Consider the following 24,117-nt stretch of genomic DNA (forward strand, 5'->3'; position numbering starts at 1 on the left):
CTTCCCCTTCCCTCTTTCTCCCCACAGTGCAGAGGGAGCCTTCACAGCAAAATGCGTCTCACTGCATCTTTTTGTCTTCTTGAAACTCCTTTAATTCTGCTACTTTAACACCTACTCTCTCCTTTGCTGCTGGTGCTATTGCAAACAAGGAATGTGGCTGGGGAACACCACCTCCTTGGAAACCTGCCCCAGGCCTAAAAACGTCCTTTTGGGCACCTGTGTGACACTAGAAAGCCAGAGGACTCATGGGCTGAGGACCTTTCATGGCTGGGCTGCTTTCACCTGGAGTGAAATCAGCCTACATCAGACTTGGAATCCCTCAGTGGACAGATAAATAAGCTGGGCTATTGCATCTGCACCATTTAAGGCGAAAAAATAAAAATATTGGCCTGGAGTGCACCAGGCTGCTGCGAGGAACCTGAGAGCAGAGTGTTTCCCTCGGTGCAGGCACCTTGAGGGAAGGCTGGGGGCGGGAGTTCTCCGATGGTGTGGGCTGGGAGCAGCACAAGGGCCCAGCTCTCCATTAGCCTGCAGATTTCCAAATGACTGTAAACAACACTGACTTCAAGTCTGCTGCCAGAGCCTCAGGCTCTGTAAGAAACAACGCCATCTTATTTATTGCCTGAGGATATTATTATTTCCAGAGTGAACTAGCTGTGGATCACAATACTGGGCAGAATTATAGTACAAAGTGTGCTTCAGTGCAAACTTATTTACTAAATAATCACAAATCTTTGGACAAAAATGGGCACAAAGCCCCAACCCTTTTTTATTCTTTGTAGAAAAGTGCAGCAAATTGTTGCATCATCTTTATCTTGGGACTGGTCTGGTCAGGGCTGGCTCTCATGTGACAGCACGTCCAGCTCCACCTCACTGCCAAGGCCCTGGGGAGGTCAGCAGAGCTAAGGAGCAGCTCAGCAGGGGCTGTGCCAGCTGTGTCCCCTCCCTGGCCGTGCCAGCCATGGGGAGGCTGTGTGGATCAGAAGCTCCTCACTATTACACCTGATAGGAGATGCAAAATGATGCCACTGAAGGCTCAGCTCTGTACCTCTACTGTGAAATTTCTATGGACAATCCAAGGATTTAGTTTTAAGGAAGAAGCAGTTCATATACACACATACTGCCTTCAGCACGCTTCCCCTTAAAAGACCGCTGCCTTCTTTTGCATCATCAAAAGATGGATATGAAAATGTTTTGTGCCAGGAATGGTAATGTGGTAGAGCACAGAGTTCAGTCACTATATACTGGTAAACACTATATTCCTTGCTAAACTGATGCAATAGGTGATTAATAAGAATGAAGCTCAGAGCTTATAATTAGTTACTTCATGTAAGGCCTTTCAATAAATATGCAAGTGGAGATATTTATGTGGTTTTAATACTAGTTCAAGTGTGAACTGATCTGGTCTTTGGTCTTACTGCTTTTGTGAAGTTATACTGCAAGAGCAGCTTTATTTTTAAAAAAGTATTTTTAATTTAAAACTAAAATTTCATTTTAAATTGATCTAGGCAAGTGCTACACTAAATACAGTGAGCATATACAGTATATAAAAGCAAGTCAGGAAAAAGGATTACCAAAATAGATGAAATAATTTTGTAAACAGCAAGTATTGTATGTCTATTTGGTGCAAGTGTCATTCTTGTCCTGTCAGATCTGTGGGGAGACAGCCACATACTTAAATACAACTTGCTCAAGTTAGGTGGTGAATTTACTCCTATTTAGAGCATTTCTGGGCGTTAATTCAGGGCTTGGGGTTCTATTTTCAACCAACACTGAAAGGTGCAAGTGCTTTGAACAGCTGTACCCTAGCACAATCTTTCTACAGTCACCTTGAACCAGCACTTTGAAATAAGCCTTGCTATTAACTTGAACAGGAGGTTAGCCAGGCACCTGTGAAGAAAAAGGCATTCTCTGTTCCTGCCTGTTGCAAATTCTTCTTCAGTATGGCTTGTCTAAGCTAAGCCTGTAGACCTGAGCCCCGTCCTGGAATTACTTAGCCCAGTTCCAGGTTACAATGGCACTTTTTGTTGGGCTTCTTCTTTGTTTATCTGCTTGGTTTTGGTGTCTGTCCAGGCGATGCAAGTGCTTAGCTGCAGGGAGCAGCTTCAGAGCTCCCTGGGTATGACAGTGAACGGAATGACAGGACTGCTGGATTCAAGGTCCAGGGCAGTAAGGAAACATTCAATGGCTGCTTCATTTTTCCCCTGAGCCTGCAAGACCTCTCCAAGGCTGTTCCAGGCAGTGTGGCTGGTGGTCTGGATCCGGATGGCATCTCTGAGGACTTTCTGCGCCAGCTCCCTCCGCCCAAGTCGGCTCAGCACCAGGCCCTGCCAACAAACAAGTGATGAGCAGTTAACAACAGCGCTGAAGAGAGGAAGAAATGGAGCACCTCAAGCTCCCACCCAGCTGCCCTCTGAGAGCAGGCACAGGAGTCCTATGGAGGGGGCATCTCCACCTATTTCGGAGGAATAAAAGTGGTCGGTTGTTAAGTTCTGTGGTTTTTGACAGCGATGCGCTCTTTAAAAAGTAATTGTGAAAATAATTTTAAAAAGCAGATTCAGATTCAGCTCTGCAAGTGCTCCTGCTGTGTGTTACTGGGAGAGTGTTTACTGGTGCTATACAGAAGAAAGGTTACAGGCCCTTTAAGCATCCCTCTCTCCTTGTCCAGAAAATATACTCAGGTTTGACTACAGCCAGTCTCTGAATTCATTCCAGCACATCTACAACACCCAGCTGAGGCTGAGGTCAAGTCTCTCATCTCCCACATCCTGACCACACTGAGATCTTCCCAACAAACAGGGGGCAGAGGGATGTGGTCTCCTCCCAGCCTTCTATGGGCAGGCTGTATGTAACAGCAGGGGATGTAACAGCTCTGTCCTCCTGCACTTCAGTGTAGATCCTAAAGCAGCGTGGGGGAGGAGAAGGATGGAGGAACCTTGTTTAAAAAGCTGTCCTTAGGGTAAGAAAAGACACAAGTGGGTGTGACCATCTGGAAGGAACGGGAGGGGGAGGATGAAAGAAGTGTTAGGAGGAACATGTTTTCCTATAGGGCTCTCATGGATGTGTCTGAACCCACAAAGCACCTAATGAGCCAGGCTCCCTGTTAATTACACAGCAGTCAACCACTGAGCCCAGATGGTCACATGGGCTTTGCAGGCCACAACATATCCGTGGCATTTCTCTGCTTCCTCCTGAAGGTGCACACACCAGGATGAACTTTCCACCAGCTTCATCAAGGTGTGGCCTCTGAAGAAATAGCCAGCACTGCCATGTCCCCTGTCAAGCTCTGCATGGCCTCTGCCCACATTCACCCATGGAAATGCTGGTGAGTGAAATGACTGCCTGACTTCATGCTTTTCCTGGGACAACATAGTAGGTGGATGCATATATAAGGAAAAGCATTAGCTTAATCTTTAATCTGTCTAATTGCTTTTAGTGCATATGAAAAGATGTAAGAAACCTGAAATCTCTCCCTACTAGAACCCAAGTAAATTTCTGATGAAAGAATGGTGATGCTTTTAGAAAGAGTGAAGGTTTTTCCTCTGTTTTGTTTTGTTTGCTTTTACAAAAGTACCATTAAACACAGGGTGCATCAGCATCCTTAAGGCCAATGATAGTACTAATACCTACAGAAACACATTAATTTGCCTGAGAGAAATATTAATAAACAGCCATTTAATCAAATATTGGCGGTGCTATGGAAAACTTCACTGCCATCCTTCTTGCCCATAACCTTGACCTGAATAATCAACTCAGTATCAGATCTGATCATTTAGAGATGCAGTGGGGGTGTATTTTCTTTAGGTTCCTCTCTATGTAGGAAAACGACAAGACAACAGGGTGTAATCTTAGGATCCCCTTGAGCACAGGCATAGGTGGCACAGAGGTTCCCCGGTGGGAGAGGCCGGTTCCCCTGGAGGTGGCTGTCTGGAGATGACTGCAGGCACGTAATGGCAGACTGCAAGGAATTTGTGCAATTATAATTTGAGTCAGCCACTTGACAGGGATAATGAGGCATAGAAAGGGCAAGAAGTGTGGCCGTAGCAAATCTGCTGCTGAGCCAAGAATAGACAGGAGCTATCTCAGCTCAAGTTTGTCCTCGACCACAAACCCACTCTTCCTAAAATCTCTTCCTGTTGTGCTGACTGAGCAGAGCCGATTGTGCTCTCTGGCGGCGGGGGAGCCAGCGCTGTCCTCACCCTGACACTAAGCAGCATCCAGCCTCTCCGTGCTCTCCGAGGGCTGCTGGCCCCGGAGGTACAGGGGCCGGCGAGCCCGAGCAGCTGCTGCCTGTCATCCCTCTCCAACGAGGAGGGGAATTCCCTGCCCGGCTGACATCTCACACCTCTCAACAATGCCGCAGTGAAATCCACCTCGTCGTAAACTGCTCGTGCAGCACAGCTCCCTCGCATGCCCCGGCGCCCTTGCTGGTCAAGAACCACAGCCCGGTGTGCCTTCCCTGAGCCCGTGCTGGAGGCCCAGGAGGAGCGCTGTGCTCCGCACACCCAGCCGCTGTGCCGGCCCACCGGGGGTGGATGCCCACCACGGGCGGATGCCCACCAGGAAGCACAGCTCAGGTTCAAGCTCGCCAGTTTGGCTGAAAAAACATCTTTGAACCCTCAGAGAGAGCTATTCCAGGCTCCCAAAGCCAGGGGAAGGCCTCCTGTTGATGCTCCAATATACTGCACGGGTGAAAAACCGCTATGTTTTTGGAGGAAACATTTGCTAAAGGACTTTGAGATTTTCACCTCCTCCTTGCTTGCATCCCAAGTGTTGGTGCCAAATGCTGCCCAGGCTCAGGGCCCTCCCCAGGCATGCCACCATCCTGCTTCCCCCTTCTGATGAGGAACAGCCCCGTGCCCTCTTCCTGCATGCATGCCTGGACTTCCACGCAGCGTGGGCACACGGCCCTGGGCTCCAGGCCTCAGCCCAGGTGGAGGCTGGGGTTTGGCCAAGCCAGGTCTGCCAAGGCTCCCCAGCCCAGCCCAGAGTGAGCTGTGACAGATGGTGTCAGCCTTTTAGCGAGGCTTAACTGAAGCGGCACAAATACGCTGCCGATGTTTAAAGGACAGGTTGAACATCATTAATTCTGTGCGCAGGAGAGTTTCTGGTTTTGCATTTCCTCTCTCCCCTCCTCCCCACACCGCTCCTTGCAAACCACAAGCATTTTGAGAGCTGGAGGCTGAACAAACCTCAAAGCCTCAGGAAGATGCAGCACTGAGCACTTGAGTTTTTGTTTCTCTGAGGTATTTGCACTTGAGAGCTTCTCCTCGCTACTGAATTTCTCATTTCCCCATGGAGTCTGGCTTGCTATAAACAATGCCTGCATGTTGTTGCTATGTAGGTCCAGCTGGAATCTGCCTACAGTGCAAAAGAAAAAAATTATATCTAAATTCAGAAAGCCACCCACTGACAGGCAATTTGCATTTTTATCTGGAAGATTTTTTTTAAAGAAGATTTTTCTAATGAAAGTTCAGCTCCTGAGTTTCTATGGAAACTCATCTGCTTGGTGTGCATGCATAATTTCATAAAGTCAGATCTCAGGAAGAGGAGCAATTAGTATAAATACAAGCAGGAATGTGATTAAGGGTTTCATCCTCTTATTCCTGAAGATGGAGGGTGGGACTGGAATTGTTGTCTTTCCTCAGTTTCTATTTGTCTTTTTGCCAAAACAATGCAGAAACTGGTGTACAAGGTAGCCTGACTCCTCTGCCACCTCCTGGCTAGCGCTGGCACTTCTGGTTTTGCCCAGTGATTTTCCTCCGAAAGATGACAAGTACCTCTAAGTATGGCCCTCTCTGTCAGTGGTGTTGCTACTGAGTCAGACTCTAAGGAGCAACGAGGACAGGCTTATTTTTAAAACTCAAGCGTATTATAAATAGTAAAAAAATCCCAAACCAACTCAAAAGGTGAGTGGGAATAATTTTTCCTTCAAACTCCTGTGGGCAGCCCAGCCCCTTGTGAGCCACACACAGGCATTTCATGTCCTGCTTGCATCAACACAGCTGCACAGTGCTGGGGTGTGAACTCACTCACTCACTCACTCACTCACTCACTCACTCACTCACTCACTCACTCCAGAAGGTCTGAGGGTAACCTCCACAAATTAATTTGATTTCTTCTTAAGGTCTGAAGACATACCTTGGCTCTTGTAAACACAGGCAGAGTGCTGAGGGCAGAGCTCAAGCCAGACTGTAAAAGACAGGGCTGAGAGCTCTGGCAGAAGCTCAGCTGAGGTGAAGGGCTCGGCACAGCGAGACCGGGACAGTCTAGCAGGGGACGAAGGCTGAGAGGGGACAGCGAATCTGGTCTGCTGATTTAGTGTGCCTTATGCTGACAGCTGGACTCCTGAATTGATGGTTTTTAATTTCAGGGAACAGAGGGTGCCTATGGGAAGCTTTTTCAAAAGTATTTTTGACCTTGTCTGCATGCAAAACAAACAAAACCTAAACCACTTCTATGGTGACACTGGACCGGACTCCCTTGCCTTCAGCGATGTGATACTTCGTAACTGATACTTGAGTGAGGCTATTTTTGTTTTAGAATAGGAGAGCCATATTTCAATTTACGTTAGATGAGATAAAAAGCGACTTATTTTCAATTTTCACTAATAAAGAACATAAGCCACACTTGAAGTCACACTTCTAGAAGGTCATGAAATTTCTACCTGTGCCTTTATTTCCTTAGGGTTTGACAAAACCTCTTCAAATGTTAGCTCTTAAAATTCCCAGACAATACTGCAGGAAAGACATTATGGAAGACTACAAAATAAGCCTCATGTACAAGCTGAGTTTATTTTTAGTAAAGAAAATCAAAACTTCCTTTGCAAATGTTTAGCTCAAACACCTGATGAGCTGCAGGGAGTTGTCTCCTTCCAAATAGGTGGCACAGATTAGCTCATTCTTTCCTTTAAGGCTTGTATTGGAAAGACATGTCCAGAAAAACATTTCATTCCTGGAAGGTTGCTTTTTGTTGTATTTGCAAGGTCATCTCATTTTTGGAGAATTTGTATAGGTGGACTAGACCCTATCCTTTACAAATGGATTTTAATAATCACATTAAATGCAAATTCTCACTGTCTCTTTGCATAAGACTAATTCCAAAGCGAGGTTGTCTCTGATGCTTGTCTCTATTTAGCACAGCATTTCTGAATACCCCAAGAAGTTTCCAGAATTAATCTGACTTTGCTGCTGGGCTTCCTTAAGTGCATTATTTAATTAATTTCAAATTAAATTAATTTTTAAATTGATCTAGGCAAGTGCTACACTAAATACAGTGAGCATATACAGTATATACAGTATATAAAAGCAAGGCATAATTACTGTTAATTAATTAATTTCAAGGTATCCTTACTGTTTACTCCAATCTGTAATGTGGACATGTCCCTTGTGGTTAGTAGGAGGGTAATCAGCAGCTGGCAAAAGCAGGGCATGCTGCAGAAAAGTGATCATTCAGAAGTGTGCTTATTCAGCAGAACCCTACAAAAAGCCTTTCAAGATGCATTTGGCATTTGGTGATAATAGTCTATGTAACAGAAAAATCCGCACTGCTACAGGGCAGCACACGCTTCTGTAATTATTTAGCAATCAGAGCAAGTTGTAAGCAAAATCTCTTGCATTAACCATGAAATATCAGTGTCCTTTTAGAAAATGGCAAAGATTAACCCCGGAAATCCTAGATCTCCTAGAATAAAGAAACACATATAAGTAGCAAATTGCTCTGTGATTCTTTCCCCCTACATTCATGACCTTTACATCTCCGAGGAGCCAGGATTTTTTTTTAGTTGTGAGCAATGAAGTGAGTTTTTGTTGCGCTGTCTCTTAGTCACGCAGTGCCTGGCAGCGTGGGGGTAGCTGATCACCCATTTTGCTGATTCAGTCCAGGTTATGGTGAACCTGAGCTATACATTTGAGCTCTGTTTCTGAAAAGACACTGTAGGAGTACAGGGAGCAATCAGGGTCCTCTCATGGAACTGAGTTAGAGACCACATGATAATTTGTTGCCCTAACAAAGGATGACTCGGATTCACTCTGGGAGAAAGCTTGTCTTTCAGTGTTTCTGCTGCCTCCTTTGTTGAGAGCAGCTTTTCCTCCTCTTCCTTCCCCCCCTCCATCTCCTCTGCCCAAGCTGCTGCATCCCCTGTCAGTCAGTGACGCTGAAGTGCTGCATTTGATAAAGCAGAGGAGGGGAAGGAGAAGGGAGGAGAGGGAAGGCAGGCAGGGCCACTGCAAAACACAGAATGTGGAAAGGAGAAATGAAGGAACAGCAACTGGCAAGTGCTGGGAAAAGCAAAAAACCTGAGACTGCATCATGATTTGTAGCACTTGTACACTGCCTGTGCCTTTTAACTCGGTAGGCTCAGTCTGGAGACTTCAGCTCCAGTACTGCAGGCACCAAAAGACAGCCTAGCCTTTGCTGTTTAAACTTCACTGCAGCCTCTTTGTGTGCTACAGGAGTGTGAGGAAAGGGAAGAAATGAGACTGCAAGGAGGTATCAGCACACAGACTACCTGAGTGTGAAAACAGTGACAACTAAAGCCCACCAGAGACCTGGGCACATGCATATGCTTTATCAATCACAGTGAACTTGCACGGAGAGAAGAAAAAGCAGAAGAAAGAAAAGACCAAAAGTGGTGAAGTCCTGAAAAGAGGGACTTAGCTTGCCAGAGTGTTTTCCAAGGCAGTGAGTAATTGCAAAGGCAGCATCTTGCCCAGGCCCCTGTGAGGCCAAGGCACCCCCTTGCCCTGCAGAAGGGAAGCATTGTGCCGTGCTGCACACTGCCCTCTGCTCAAGCTTGCAGTCTCTATTGAGTTCATCAAATGTTAGCAGGGATGTTTCTACTGTGTTTGAAGCTTAAATGTGATAAAACATTTATTGACATAAAAAGCAAACCCTAAGGCAGCATTTCAAACCAGGAGGCTCTGATCTCTTCACAGGGAGGCTCATACAAGCCTAGGGAGAATGAAGAGTTTTTCTGCCTTGTTGGATTGTCGTCACTTAAGCTTCATGCAGAGCAGAATTGTCTGCTGCATGCTGAATATTCTCTAGACAGTTCTTCCTTTGCTGAGACCTACATGGGGATGAAGCAGAAAGCAAGGAAACCTAACAGGATGCTTCAACCACGTATCTGAGAGTAACTAAATCCAGCATTTGTTTCACAGTCTCTTTTCCTAGGGAAGGAAAGATTTCTCCCAGCCCTGATCTTAGCAGTTGTCACAGTAATGTTGCAATAGAGAACACAGGAGATTCAACTACGACTCAGGCTCATGGTGTCATCTGTAAAAACATGCACCAAAAGAAGGTCCCAAACTAATCATAAATAACAATTTAGAACACATAATTTATAACATGAGGTTATACAATTCTGCACTGTACCGGCTTCCCTGGCAGAAAGCCTTGCTGAAATTAGTGAGATTCAGCCAAATATATCCAAGTGTTTCAAAATCTGTGCAGAATTGAAACTGATAACCATCAGCAAAGAGAGAAAAGGCATGTAACACACATGGAGGATGTTGAAGAGTGGCAGGTAACCTGCTGGCTAAAGCACTCGACTAGAAAGCAGTAGCTGTGCTCCACTGGCTGCTAATACACTTCCCATTGAATAATTTGTCATTACTCAGGAACAATTCCGACAGCAGGGACAGAGTCAAGGGACAAGCTTTGGGAAGCAGAAGTTCTGCGTTTAAGTGTTCTCAGGCTAAGGAGGCTTGAGAACTTGCCTCTCCTGTGCCCAGGGAGTACTAGCTAACTTCTAGCAAATGTTTTTAAGAGGGTAGGGCAGCTGTTAAGTGCCCCCATTGCCCCAGGGGAGTAAAAACTCTGCCTTTATTTTGATAGTAAGCAGGTGACTATGTTTGTTGCACCTAACAAGATGTTGCTGCAGATAGCTGGGGAATGTCTAGGCTTAAGAATTGGACACCAAATTAATCTGAGTGTCCACAGTGCGCTGTGGCTGAGGAATAGGGAACTTCTGCTTTCTTAGGTATCCCTCCAGTGCCAGTGCTGGATCTTTCCCCAGCTTTTAATGTACTGCCTTGCAACAAAGCAGGGCTGAGGCGCACATCTCCCATGCATGTTATCTTTCCCTCTGCATACAGAGTACATATTGTCTGAATGTGTGAGTCATGGACAGGTTCTCACAGGCAACAGCTTCAGCTCTGCCGAGGGTCTCTGAGCCTCAGGCCCACAGAACTTCTGGCCAGAGCAAGTGTTGCATTTGGTATGGCACTGGGGAGGGGCACAGTGCAGCGAAGACACGCTGACAGAAGCACACAGCATGCCAATGTAGATTACAGCAGATGTCTCCTGAAAAGAGAGCTGAGGTATTTAAAATATCTTAATTTGCTTAGTTTTCCACTACTGGCAGTCTCTGGGAAAGTGTGTGATTAATGATATCCTGCACACAACTACTGCCAGAGCCCCCGTGTGCAGTATTGCAGCTGAGCGCTAAGCTTAGCAGAGCTGCTGGGAAACACAGCGAGCTGGGCAGGAACACACTGCTGTGGTCCAGCCAGTGCCTCCAGATTCTGCTCCAGTGCCTCTGATCCTACAAGGAGTATGTGTCCTTATCGTCTGTCAACATAGAATCTCTCCTAAATCACAAACCTCCATGTACAAAGAGATTTTGCTGAATTACAGTTTGCTTTTTCTGTTACATGCCCAAAAGAGAATTAACGAAGACACTCCTTGAGAAAGTAAAGACTTGATGAATACAGCACATAACATTAGTGTAAATGGAAGCTCCAGCAACACCGGAGAGCTGTGATGTTTTCATGTTTCCCATTTGTTTGGCAAGAAGGGACTTCTGCTTCCTTCTCTTGACTGCAGCCAGCTTGGTGTGTATCAGGATAGCTTGCTGAAAACCTGGAAGTCTTGCTAATTCCCACGCCCCTGTTTGTGCAGCTGTGTCTTATGTACCAGGAGGCAGCAGACTCTGCTGTTGGGCTGCACACTGTTTTATTTACTGCATTACCACAGCCTATGACTCGGTTCTGTCCTGCTATAACAAGCAGCCTAAATAGCACAGAACTTAAACTAATTATAACTGGTTTCCTTGTGTATGAAAAATAGTTTTTGAAGGTTGAAGTATAAAGGGGGTAGTCATTCCACCCCTTCTCCCTTCTGACAGTTCCCTGAGCACTCTCTGAAATACCATTTATGAGTTCAGCTGCAGACCAACCTGACTACTACAATTTCTAGGTTTTCATTTGATCTTGGAGCAAAGCACAACAGGAGGACAATACTGCTTACTAAAACTGCAGTGGCATCTTGAGGGCTGTGTATAGGCAACCATAACTAAGGCTAGTAATTACCTGGAAGATAGGTTGGAGCTCAGTTGAGAAGCATCTGCTGCAGGTTAAGATCAGGCCAAGGATAATGTCTTTAGACCTGCACGCAAGTTTTATTCTCCAGGGATGACTGAACCAGCCCAGGATCTCAATGGGTTTAAGAAATGTATTGGGTTCTTCTCTCATAAGGTGTTACAAACACTTTGGAGAAGAGATCAGAGAAGAGCTGGGGAGTTCTGTCTTGCAGGATTTTACTGTGGTTTCTAAAATTATATAAACAGAGCCTGAATGTGATAATGAGCACCTCAGGGACATGGAGAATAACTTACCATAACAGCGGAAAGCAAATGATTGGCACAGATAAACAGGAGCTACAGATTCCCTGGAAACGGGGATAATCCACCTCTGAGAAGCAGAGCACCAGCCCTCCCGCTAATGGACTGAAATCTCTGCGCTGTGCACTGGATCAGATTTGCTCCTTCCAGCGACCCCAAATGCCCCAGCAGGGCTGCCTTTCGCTGGGCCGGAACTGCGCAGTTCCCCCCGAGAGGAAATGGCCACTCCGAGTGTCTGAGTGATGGCTTTGGTGTCAGGGAATCACTTATCACCCCGTTTGTGATGGCTTCACTGTCTCCCTGGATGGAGGAAGGAAGTAAATGCAGAGAAAGAGAACGGGCAACAAAGCAGCAAAACAACTCTGTCAGCTCCTGAGTGCTGCTCGGGAGCCCTGATCCTGCTGCACTGCCAGGGATCCGCTCCGATGGCTGGGCTACAGGAGCTGCCAGCTAACAAATGGATTTGCTGCGAGGATGGCAGTGGGGGAGGGTGCTTTCTGCAGCAAACAGAAATGAGGAGAACAAAGTGTTTGCAATTCCTTGGACAGTGAGTGAGCTGACACACAAACTTATTAATGCGAACATGCAAAATGCTCATTTCTCCTCTGGGAGCCAGTGACTAGAGGCAAAGCCAAGTTCTCTCCCTCAAGCTCAGCGGCTTCAACACAAAAATTTGAGTTAAGAGGCTGCTCTAAGGATTGCTTTTCCCCAAGGAGAGCTTAGAGCAGTTATTTTGGGATATCTAAAGCACAGGAACATTCCTGGGATTCTGCAATAAGCTTCAGAGTTGGGAAAACAGAATTTGCTAACCAGCCATGGCTTGGAAGGAGACTACCAATCATCTCCAAAAGCCAAATGTTGCTCTACTGTTGTCCTCCTTGTGGAGATGCAAAAGGTATGTGCTGGACAGGCATCATATCCATCAGGTGAGCTTCTCTTCGTGTCAGATTAGAATTAGCGTTGGTGGCTCTCTGCAGCCCAGCCCATAACCCACCTGTGTGATTTTGCAGGGTACTGCTGGTGCACTGACAAGCAGAAGGCAGCTGTCCTGATTTCCCTCTGCATGACTGGGGATGCTTCCTGCCACCACGGCCTTACATACAATGAGCTGCAATCATCTGCTGGGGAATTCCAGTGGAGAGCACCATCCCACAGGAGACTGTGCTGATGGTCCACCAGCAAGTGCTGCGCTGCTGATGTGCCATTTTTGGAAGGAGGTGTAACTCGCTATGTCACCCCGCAGAGCAGGCTGAAAATAGGATTGCACTCACTGTGCCATGTGGCTCAGTGGTATGTCAGGACATGTATTTTTAGGAAATTCCTCCTTTGGGCAGAAAGGGTGAAGAGCTTGGCCTGGTTTGCAGGCTGCTGGCTTTGCCCAGATCTTTCATTCTAGAGTGTGGGAGCATGTCACTCACCAGCCAGTCTGTGGAGGCTCCTAGAGCCTGGATACAGTGCTAGTCCTGGTTACCTGCTTATCAGGGTGGCTGTGAAAGGGTAAAAGATGACTGGTCTGGGGCTGTGCTTTTCTTTGTTTCAATGCATGCATGCTTGCTGTCTTCTTTGCTGGTGCTTTCAGAGAGAGAACTGACCTCCAACAGAGCAGGGACAAAGAAAAAGGTAAGGAAGATCAATGTCTTGGGAAGACTACGGTCCCTGAGGAGGAACAATAAAAATGTACCTTTCAGAATGAGTGTGTGAGGGGAATAAGGAGTTCAGAGAAGATATCTCATGCAGAGAAGAAACAGAGGGAAAGAGAGAGAGAGAGAAGCAGTTGGTAAGCAGGGAATTTGCCTCTGGTACTTTCTGGGTGCAGCATAATGAAGAAATGCAGTACACCTCCAGGCCAGCCAGTTACTGATGCACAGACAGTGCTGTGAAAAGGACAAGGCAGGGTTGGACTCAGAATCAGTGTCTGACAGACACTTGCTGGCTTCCTCTTTTACCCACAACATCATTCCTATCAGGCAGCATGTGTTCAGCTCCAGCATCTGGGTTGTGATTTTTTGGCAGCTGCACAAAATCTCTGCTATTAAATCCCACCTGCCAGTCTCATGTCTGCTCCCAGAGACCTTTGCCTGTTAGCAAATGTTTCAAAATCACACTGCCAGGCACAGCACATCATTCTACAATCCTACCTCAGGCAAATACCCTCATGCAAGGTCTTCTTTTAACTTCAGTGGGCTGCAGAAGGGAAGGGCTAGAGGACAGACCTCTAGATAACAAGCAGAAATATTCATTTAGGTCAGGGCTTGCACTGCATTCCTTTCAGCACTAATGTGAAACAGCTATCTTCCCCCTGAATTATCTGAATAATACTATTTTGTCTGTGACATTCTAAGAAGCTTTCTTTTGAGACACATTCCGTGCTACAGCTGCGCAGAGAGAATTTGTGAACTTTGTTCACTGGAATCTGTTCAGTGAAGTTGTTCTTCCTCTCTTTAAAATTCTTCCCTTCCCTTCTCTTGCTTCTTAGTCCCAGATGAGCAATACTACCAGAATGATGTGTGCATACTCTATGTTGCTCCACTAGTCAAAGAGTTCCTTAGTAAAAAAATGCAGAAATACAGCTTGCTCATCTATCTTGGGTAAGAGATCTACCCAGAGAAATAACTGCAATTTTAATTCTGCACAGGGAGAAAGGGCAGAATAAACTTCCACATAAATCATCTGCTGTTATATTTCACAATCTGATTTTCCCTGGCATGAGCCTAGGCAATGAGGCTGTGCTTCTGGTGCAAAGGACAACATCTCCTGGAGATGAAATAAGCTACTTGATTTTGGTATCTCTAAAATTGCAAACAAAAGAGACAATCAGTGCTTTTTGATGTGGACATCTGTCAGCAGAGAAACAACTGCTAATTGTCATGTAATAAGCACACCAGACACTTCCATAGCAGTCATCTTTTTGGAAGTCAAGCATGAATAAAAATGTTGCTCATCCAAGCACCAAGCATATTTCGTCTGAATCTGGCTGCATTTCTGTGACTGTTTAAAACTCCAAAGTGATACAATGCTTTTTTTTAGACAGATACTTGAAATCAAAATACTTAGCCAAAATAAAGCAATCAGTAATGGTTTTTGTTGGCATCTAGCTTTACATTCTAATATTTGCATTTTAGTTTTAGAAGCAATGTAGGTGTAGCGAGAAGAGGTGCTGGTATCTCACATAAATACAAGCACGTGGGATTTGTAGAGAATTGGTTCAGCAGCAGAACTATTCAGTTGCACTTCATTCACAGGAATCCTTGCTCCCACAGAAGCACTGTAGGAGCTGTCAGTTTGGCAGCTCCATGGCTCTACATGAGCTCTGAGCAATGTTAAAGCAGTGCAATGCTGTCTAAAAGCCATGTGAGGGGAGGAATAGCTAATTCTCTTTGTATGAAAGGATTGACTCCAGACAGCCTGCCAACTATAGAATCCATACACGTCATTTCCTAAAGCATCTGCACGCCTCCCTTGCAGGCATGGGCTCATCAGCCCATCACTTAATTGAAGAGAATGGAAAAAACAGTTGAAACCTCTCCAGGAACAATAGGTAAGGGGATGTCTTCTAATGACTGAACCAGGTTTGAACCCACCAAGAACTTCATTGGGGTATCTCTTGTTTAGAAGGCACCCAAGCTGCCTGCACTACAGACTGGCTGTTTTGGTCGTTACGTAGTTTGGCAGTAGTCTAATGATGGATACTGTATTTGGAACAAATTTTCTTGAGAGCTGCCAGAGAACTGCTTGATCATCAGTTAAGTGGGTAATACCAATCTCTCATGATTTTCAGCAAACCAGTAAAAAAACCTGACTGCCTAAACGTAAACTGCAATCACACAGAACCATACACATAAGATACATTTTAGCACTGCCCAGAGTCCTAAGCAAGAAAAACAAAATAACAAACACCATGAAATCTTTTTTACCAGTACAGAGTGAACAGAACCCTTACAGAGCAATAAAACCTCCAGCACAGTATCCATTCCCTAGTATAGCAAAGCCATTTCATTTTAATGAGCTTGGTTTGCTTTTGTCCCAGGAGGAATAGCCATGGATATATTAAATGAACCAGCCTGCATTTTTGAGGTACCCAGGGAGGCAGCAACGTGGAAAAGACCCATGGCGTCTGGGGAGCACAGGAGACAGAAAATGAGGAAAGGGGCATCTTCACTTGCTGTTCTGTCAAAGGCTCAACAAAACACAGACTCCAGCAGCAGCAGCCCCTAATGGGGCTGATATACTTGTAAAACATTTACATTTTCAGCAGGATGTTTCTAATTAAATTCAATTGGTTTGCACACCTGCTGGGAGTGACTGCTCTGCACCTCATCTCCCGCTTCTACTTGAGCACAGAGGATGCAACTGCTGAGGCTACCACACAGCACTGTGCTCCTTTTGTGCAGACAGTAATTGAGAAAATGGATGGCAACAGCCTGTTTTGTGTTTGCTACCGTACTAGGAAATGCTTTATTTATTTTTTTTTTTCTTTTTCCCTCCAGAGCATCACAGGTTTTACAGCCCCTTTGCAAGAGTGGGCGGCTGACAGGGCTTTGTGCAGTTTCCTGACTGCAGGATATGAGGATTGATGCTGGTATTAAACCCCCCCAGGTCCAAGGAAGGTACCGGTACAGATCCTGCCTACAATCAGATCACAAGGCAAAGGATGGTACTGAAGCATACCATGATCGGTAGTGCAAGACAAAACAGCCAGCTGTCACTAAACTCCTCTTAACCTGCTTTATGAGCACAGCCTGACTGAAACATTTTAAGAAAGGGTTTTATTGATACTGTGTTATATTGTCTGAGGCATTTATGGTTTTGCCCAGAAAGGTCTGAGACAACCAAACCTTCAGAGAAAGCTGCTAAAACTGTGGACAGTCAGCAGGACTTCTTGCTTATCACTGCTGTCCTAGGCTCCCTTTCTGCATGTTTAGGGAGCCAGCAGTTGTCAGTGAGATGTAAGTCATACCTCAAAAGAATACTTGAATGTAATGGCCTTGTTGTATTGCGGCACTGCCCTGCTGTGAAATGAGAAAAATGCATTTACTGTGCTGAGGCAGCAGGTCAGCATCCCAAATGTTCTCCCCTCCAACAAGCTCACTGGGTCAGAATAATTCTGTTTTGGATTGTACAGGACAGTCTCCTGGGTAACACGCTTCACAGCAATGCTTGGGGGGAACACGCCCTTGAATGCAAGGCAGTCAATGAGATTTATAATTACTGTGTTTTATAACCTCGTTCATTCAGGCAGGGAAGGATACTGCTGAAGAGAGCTCAAACAAGAGAAATCATCAATCTGCAGCTAGGGAAATAACTGTTGTTAATGTGATTTGAATCCCAGAGGGCAGAAGGCCCTCTTTTGTCCACTGTGCTGTCCAGAGTCACACAAAAAATGCACACATTAGTTTTAACCTCAGGTGGCTGTAGGATGTGGAACTCTGACTTCAGCTACCCTCTCCCAGAGAAGGGGATGTAAAATCCACTCTGTATCACTGAAATCTTCTGACTGCATTAAGCAAGGTCTTGGCTCAAGGCCAGGTCCCAGCTGTCCCTGCAGTGATAATGACCACTCTCCCCCAGGGTGCTGGGCACAGGCAGAATCCAGCTGCATTTTCACACATGCACACATGTAAATTGTCTGAACATGGTGGTGTTAATGCTTCTGGGATGGCAGACTGAACCTATAGATGTCTCATCAACAGCAAGCCCCATGCAGAACGCATTTTATTTTTGGAAAAGCCTGGAGGTAAAAAAAAATAAAATCTCCTGGTACAGTTTATCTCATGCTTTGTTTTTGAGTGTCCTTGATACATAACAGCATGCTATCATCTCTAAAGATTAAAAACAATCCCTTCTTATTGCTCTGCTGGGTATTTTCAAAGAAATTCATGCACAGATGAAAACAAATAAAAACAATGCCCAGTGGCTCTGAAGAGATCCTGGGCCTCCAGTTTCAAGTAGTCTGGAGACAATTTTAAACATACACAGACCTACTAAATCCTTAACTACAGCTCCAGTGAGGACATGCAGGCAAAACTTCAGTAGCTTTAACAGGGTGAGGCTGGTTGAGGATTTTCAACATCATCTCCATTTTGTGGTTTTTAGGGTATACCTTAACTGAGATCCAGAGTTTATCACATGCAACGCTGGATTTTCATTAGTTCTTAAACTGGAGCTTCAAGTTAAATAACACCAACTTTGTTCAGGCCTGGTTTAAACAAAAATTCAGAGTAACCAGGTTGGTTTTCATGATGTTAAAGTCTGGGGTTTTGATGGACTATGGCAAGGGTGGAGAAAGTCACCCTCTTAACATCAGTGCAGGACTGGGACCCAAAATGACTGAATTAAATGCAGTGTAAACTGAGAGGGCCTCAGGCACTGATGAAGGAACAGTTCAGCTCGCTTCAGTTAACATGTCTTTTGCTTTTACCCACTTTGCTTCATTGTTCTGAGGATCTGGCCCAGTACAAGAATGAAATCCCACCCCCAGCCCCTGTTCTGCTCCCAGCTTTTGCTGCTGGCTATCTCTGATGGACAGTTGCAGGAATTTCTTAAGGAGAAATCGATGTGGCACTGCTGCACTTAGTAAAGTCTGAAAATAGGCTTTTTTCTTCACTTCTGCTTTTGCATTGGCCTTGCTCAGAGTGGAAAGCACTTTGCCAAGGTATACTTGAGGGTTTGGTTTTTAATGGCTGGGCAAAATCATTCACAAGATCACCGTGAAGCAAAATAACTCCAGATGGAACTAACCTAACATGTTGGGGCCAAACACACGAAGTTGAGTACATGCATATTGATTTAGGGGTGTTTATGGTATGGGGGATAACAGAGATAATGCTGAACATGAAACCACGATCTCTTGATAATGAACAGCCCCACAATGCAGTGTATCACAATACACAGAAAGGTGGACACAGCAGGTCATGTTCAGATTATACCCACTGCAGACTTTCATTGCATTTTAGAAAATCCCTCATTTATTTCTAAATTAACCTTACACCTGCTATGCACTGCCTACCTTCTTTACTGCAGTTGAAATTCCTTTGCTTTTAAGTCTGTATGCTATCTGGGTATTGAAGCCACCCGCATGTTTTTGGACAGTAATATAAAAAATCCCCCCATGGCCCTCCCTCACCCTCTCTAAGACATTAGACTGGTTGCTTGGCTGTTTTGTTAGCCTCGGCCATCGCCTGTGCTTTGCTGTGAGGCCAGTGCTGCTGACCACACTGCTGTTAGTTGGCTGCCTTGGTGTAAAAGCACTACCAGCAGCATTTCAGATGTACAGCACTGCAGAGAGGCAAGCACTTTCAAGGCTTCTTTACCTCTTCTGCTTTGCATGGGGATTACTGGAAGCACAGTGGCTTTGCTTTGGGAGAGTTAGTTTTATCTTGTCCCTGGTTTATCTCTTGAAGTTTTCCCAGCATACTGGGAGAGTTGTGGAAGCATCAGATTCTTGTGTTGCACACAGTGAGGGACAGCAATGTTCAAGCAAGATTATTTAGGCTTGTCAAAGCTCTACACAGCAGTCCTCGTCACCTGAGGAAGGGGGTGGCATCCACACCCACAGCTGTTTCTCTAACTCCTGTCCTTGAGAAAAACAACCCAAGCCTAGGTAAGCGTTAAAGGCACGCTATAGACTTTTATTCCTTGCCCCAAGCACTGGGATATTCTGCCACAGATACCCAAAAGTCATCATAATTCTTTCTAATTGGAAAGGTTTCACCTTTCACCATCTATGGCATCTGAGCAAAGGAAGTCTCTCTTAAAGGGAGCTCTCTTCTAATAGGAGATGGGGAGAGGCAGTCCTGGTTCTTCTCAAACTGTGACAGGCTCTATGACCACTCAGATGGAAAAAGTTTGCGAACTGTCTAGTTCAAAGTATGCAAAAATAGCAGGGCTGCAATTCCAACAAGGCTGCTCTTCTGTCCCTGTTTGATGACAGCTTGTGAGAGTGAAAATGCGTAGTGCAAGACTATCGAGACTTAATCGATTGTAGAATGTTAGCTGTATGAATGTGATTTGAAAGGATTTGTGCTACACGTATACATCATGACTAGTCATTGCTGCCTGCACTGACACTACATTATGGGAGCATTCTTATTCCAGAGACTAGCTGCATTGATAAAATCACTTAGTACAGCTGACCAAACTAAAAATAAATACATAAAAAATAGGCTGTCTTTTGGCTCAAGGATCTCACATATACACCATTTTTACTTTGCAATGCTGCTATTTTCGATGCTTCTATTTTATATTTTCTGGCTTGGGAAAGCTAATTTCAAACAATGGGTTACTTGCATACCACTTCCTTTGATTGTTCTTCCTTCACTATTCAAAGTGAGAGATAAGTTAAAATGATATATGCTTCGAGTTAGTCTGGCTTGCTGTGTCAGCCAGCAAATAATATATAATACAGAATTTTTCAGAGAACACAAAACCTATGAGCTAAGAAAGTTTTCTAATCACTGGTGTCTATGGTGAGGTTAAAAAAAATGATTTCAGGTTGAAGAAATGTGAAATTAACACCTCTCTCAAATACTTCACAATCATTTATCATTAGTGGAAAGCAGTCTTGAGCTTTCAAGGTTGCTTGGTAAACATATTTTTTGTATTCCAGGAACAGCAAGGAATGCTAAGGTGAGCATTTCTGCTCCTGAAGCCTGGAATTCTCCAGGGCTTGTGTGTTTTACTGGCCTCTTTCTACGTTTATTTACTTTTTTTGCTCTCAAGGCAAGACAATTTTCAGGCAAACAGGATACCAAAATGGTCCATGAACCTAGTGCCTACAATACTGCAGGCAATTTTGCTCTTAATATGCATGAAATACGTGTGGAATCTCTTACTCTCACTGAAGTCTCAAGGAGAACTGGTATCTGCTTTTACTGCAGAAGCCTGTCCTGAACTATCCTCACGTAAATAATCTCAGTTCAGAAAAGATAGAAATGCTGTGGGGTCTGGTTGTGCGTTAGCAAATCTATAAGCTCCCCTACAACATCAAGCTTTGAGCCTCACAATGCAGTGAGGGATTATACAGGACTTTAGAAATGCTTCACTGTGGCATTTGCTTAATGTGACCTAGCTTCATTTGTCTGTATTAGTCACTCCTGTGCTCTGCTGAGCTGCAAGTGACAGCCTCAAAGACAAAACACCTCTACTGGCCAATCTGCCACAAAAGTTACTATAAAAAGTAATTATATGAAGTACAGTGACATCTTCAGAAGGTCTATATATTTTGCTAGATGCAAGGGAATAATACTGCTTTCAATCCCCTTAGAGGTGCCAAACCTGCTCACCATTAGCTGCTTTGGGAAACACTGGCCAGGGGAGTATTTACATAAGGATGAAGCTAATCTTTCTCCAAGTTTAAAAAAACTGCCACAATGTAAGAGCAGCTTGAGAATTTATTTTAGATGCAATTCATAGTTTGTCCTTCACTACTAATTTGGTTTAGCCAGGTTGGTATGTTATGCCAAGTGTGCTGAACAAGTGCTGTATTTTGCTTTGCGAGGCAAGAGAGGCAGTGGGGGGAACCTGTATATTAGGGAGAGGATTGACTGCCTAGAGTTGAATGATGGTGATGATAGGGTTGAGTGTTCGGGGTGAGAGTCAGGAGGAAGGCCAGCATGGCAGATATCCTGGTGGGAGTCTGTTGTGGACCACCCAATCAGGATGCAGAGGCACACAGAATATCCTATAAGCAACTGGAAGATTAAGTCTTACAATCACTATGTCCTTCTTGTGGAGGACTTCAACTTACCAGATACCCCCTGGAAATACAACAAAGCAGACAGGAAGCAGTCTAGGAGTTCCTGCACTAAGATTCCTGGGGTTATTCAGGCTGGAGAAATGGAGGCTCAGATAAGACCTTATTACTCTGAACAACTACCTGAAAGAAGGATGTAGCTAGGTGTCTCTTCTCCTTGAGTAATAAGTGATAGGACAAGAGAGATTGCATCAAGTTGTGCCAGGGTGGGTTTGGGTTAGATATTAGAAAGAAATTCAACAAAAGGGTTGCCAAGCATTGGAAGAGGCTGTCCAGAGAAGCAGTGGAGTCGCCATCCCTGGACATATTTAAAAGATGCGTGGATGTAGCACTCAGGGACAAGGTTTAGGGGTGGATTTGGCAGTGCTGGGGTAACAGTTGGACACAGGGATATCAGAGGTCTTTTCCAACCTAAAGAATTCCATGGTTCAGCTGTATTCTGCTTCTTTAGTGCTGGTTCATGTGATGTTCAATGGAGGTGTTAAAGTCTGCAAGACACAGACAGACTTGGCAGGTTGTGGAGGACAGGGACCTGTTGCTTGTAACACAAAGAGAGACAGACCATAAGAATAAGTTTACCACTGAACAGCAACAGCACGTGCTGTGCTAAGATATGGAACAGCAGCTTCTCCTGACCCTCAGGGGGTAAGAGGCCCAGACACATGAGAGCCAAAGCAAGGATGGCAGTCTCCCAGTGCTTCTCAGTATTTGGGTTACATAGTGAGGTTTTGGTAGTGTGGGGGCTGAAGGGGTGGCTAAGGGTCAACTTACCACACTCCATTTCAGGTACCCAGCACTGCCCTCACTCAGCTTCCAACTCCACTCACTTCAAGATCACAAACTGTTACAAACTAAGTGTCACTCTTTCAACTAATGAGACTCCTCCCTCCTGCCCTCAACTGGCTAGTTCTGCAAGCAAAGTCTTCTTTGGAATCTGGCTCGTGCTTTCTTACTTTGCACTATCCTGAGGCACAGCCCACTTCCCAAACAGCCTTGGGGTCCGGTCCCCTTTTCAAAGCACCAGACTCCAGCCACTCAAGTGTTTTCAGGTGATGCAGGAGATGCTCTTTCAGTTAGGGTTTCATAACCAAATCTGAGCCTGCTAAAACCAGCTGATATTATGCTTCATGTAGCTGTGACGTACACAAATACCTGTGTGTACACAGAGACACACATAATGACACCATGTAAGTTATGGCCCTGCTGTAGGCCACAGAGGATGACAGAGCCATTCTAGAAGCTCGCCTATTTATGAACAAACAACAAAAGCATAAAATCACAGCAACCAGCCTCCTACCAAAGGTGTCTTTCTCCAACAGCTTTACAATAACTGATGAATTCCCAAAAGGCCTAACTTGTAAAAAAACCCCAAACCTAAGCACTGTGTGGTTTCTGGTAGGAAGGGCACTGTGAGTTACTGAGAAATTCAGTTGTGATACCACAATCTCAGCATAACTCAAGAGATGGCAGCTCTATATCTTATTTAAGCATTGAACAAACTTAATTTTCTACTTATTCTGAGTGTAAAGGTTTTACTTGCTGTAAGAGGTCATTATGTGTGATTCATGTCTGGCCCTTAAGAACACAGGTCTTGCTTGTCATTCCCGTGCCCCAGTCTCCCTGCAGCATTAGGAGGAACTGCATTTGCTGAACAGTGACGTTCTGCACATGGGATGTAATAGCCTCATGCAATTGTACAGGCTGGACACCACCTGGGGAGAAGTAGCTCTGCAGAAAAGGACTTGGGGATGCTGGCAGACAAGTGAGCATGAGCCAGCATGGCATCCATCCAGCGCCCAAGGCTAATGGCTTACTATTGCTGAATTAGGTAATGCACCACAGCAGACTGAAATTAAGTATTTTCTTTCTATCTGGCTCACATCTGGAGTGCTCTCACCAGTTTTGGATTCCCCAGTGATGAAAAGAAGATGATAAACTGGAGAAGGATAGGTGGAGGGCCACTGAGATGGCTGAGGAGCCATGATACTATGAAGAATTTGGGAGAGGAACATTTATTCAGCCTTTCCCTCTCCAGGCTAAGGAGAGATTCAAATGCCACCTTCAGCTACCTAATGGGTGACTGAAAGAAAGATGGGACCAAACTTTTCTGAGAGGTGCTCAGTTGCAACAGATTAAGGTTGCGGCAAGGAAAAATCTGGTTGAGACGCTATTAAGAAAAAAATCTTCTCAAGGAGTATGTAGCACCAGAACTTGTGCCCAGACCAGTGGCAGAATAGCCATCCTTGAAAATACTCAAGGCTCAGCTGGACACAGCCCTGAGCTACCTATATCAAATACAGATATTTGAAGCTGACCCCACTGCGAGCAGGAGGTGGGACCAGATGACCTCCATAGCAAAGGTCCTTTCTCACCTGAATTCTCCTGTGATTCTAATGTGCCTCATGACATGTGTGCTAAGATATTAAGAGCACTTAATATATCATCACTGGTGTCCAGTATCAGCAACACTTTCATCAGCTGGAACACTGCCGAGCTGACTCAAATACTGTACATCTTGTCTAAATGCAATTAAAAAAGGCACATGGCAGTTTCTGTGTATCTCAATTAGCCTTGTACCGAGCACACTGACATTCAAAATCAGCTGAGCTGGGGGTCTGTTCCCCACTCAGTTCAGAGTTTATGTGGAGCTCACCTGGTTCATTGTAAATCTTATTAAGGCTCTCAAAATAAGGCTCTCCTTCAGAGTCATATTAACCACAGTTAGACTTTGAGGGATCAGAGC

The 24,117-nt window shown here is 45.1% G+C and overlaps 1 protein-coding gene across 3 annotated transcripts in view; it reads right to left on the reverse strand.

The window, feature by feature from the left end:
• Positions 1-725: 725 nt before the first annotated feature.
• Positions 726-24,117, reverse strand: part of TTC7A (tetratricopeptide repeat domain 7A) — a 167,910-nt gene continuing 144,518 nt past the window's right edge. For all 3 annotated transcript variants that reach the window (XM_084201685.1, XM_084201687.1, XM_084201686.1), the window contains one exon: positions 726-2,327. In XM_084201685.1, coding sequence (XP_084057811.1) covers positions 2,106-2,327 — 222 coding nt within the window. In that variant the 3' untranslated portion in view covers positions 726-2,105. The remainder of the gene's footprint in view (positions 2,328-24,117) is intronic.

This window comes from Fringilla coelebs (assembly GCF_963513975.1).
Source record: "Fringilla coelebs genome assembly, chromosome: 3".
Taxonomy (NCBI): Eukaryota; Metazoa; Chordata; class Aves; order Passeriformes; family Fringillidae; genus Fringilla; species Fringilla coelebs.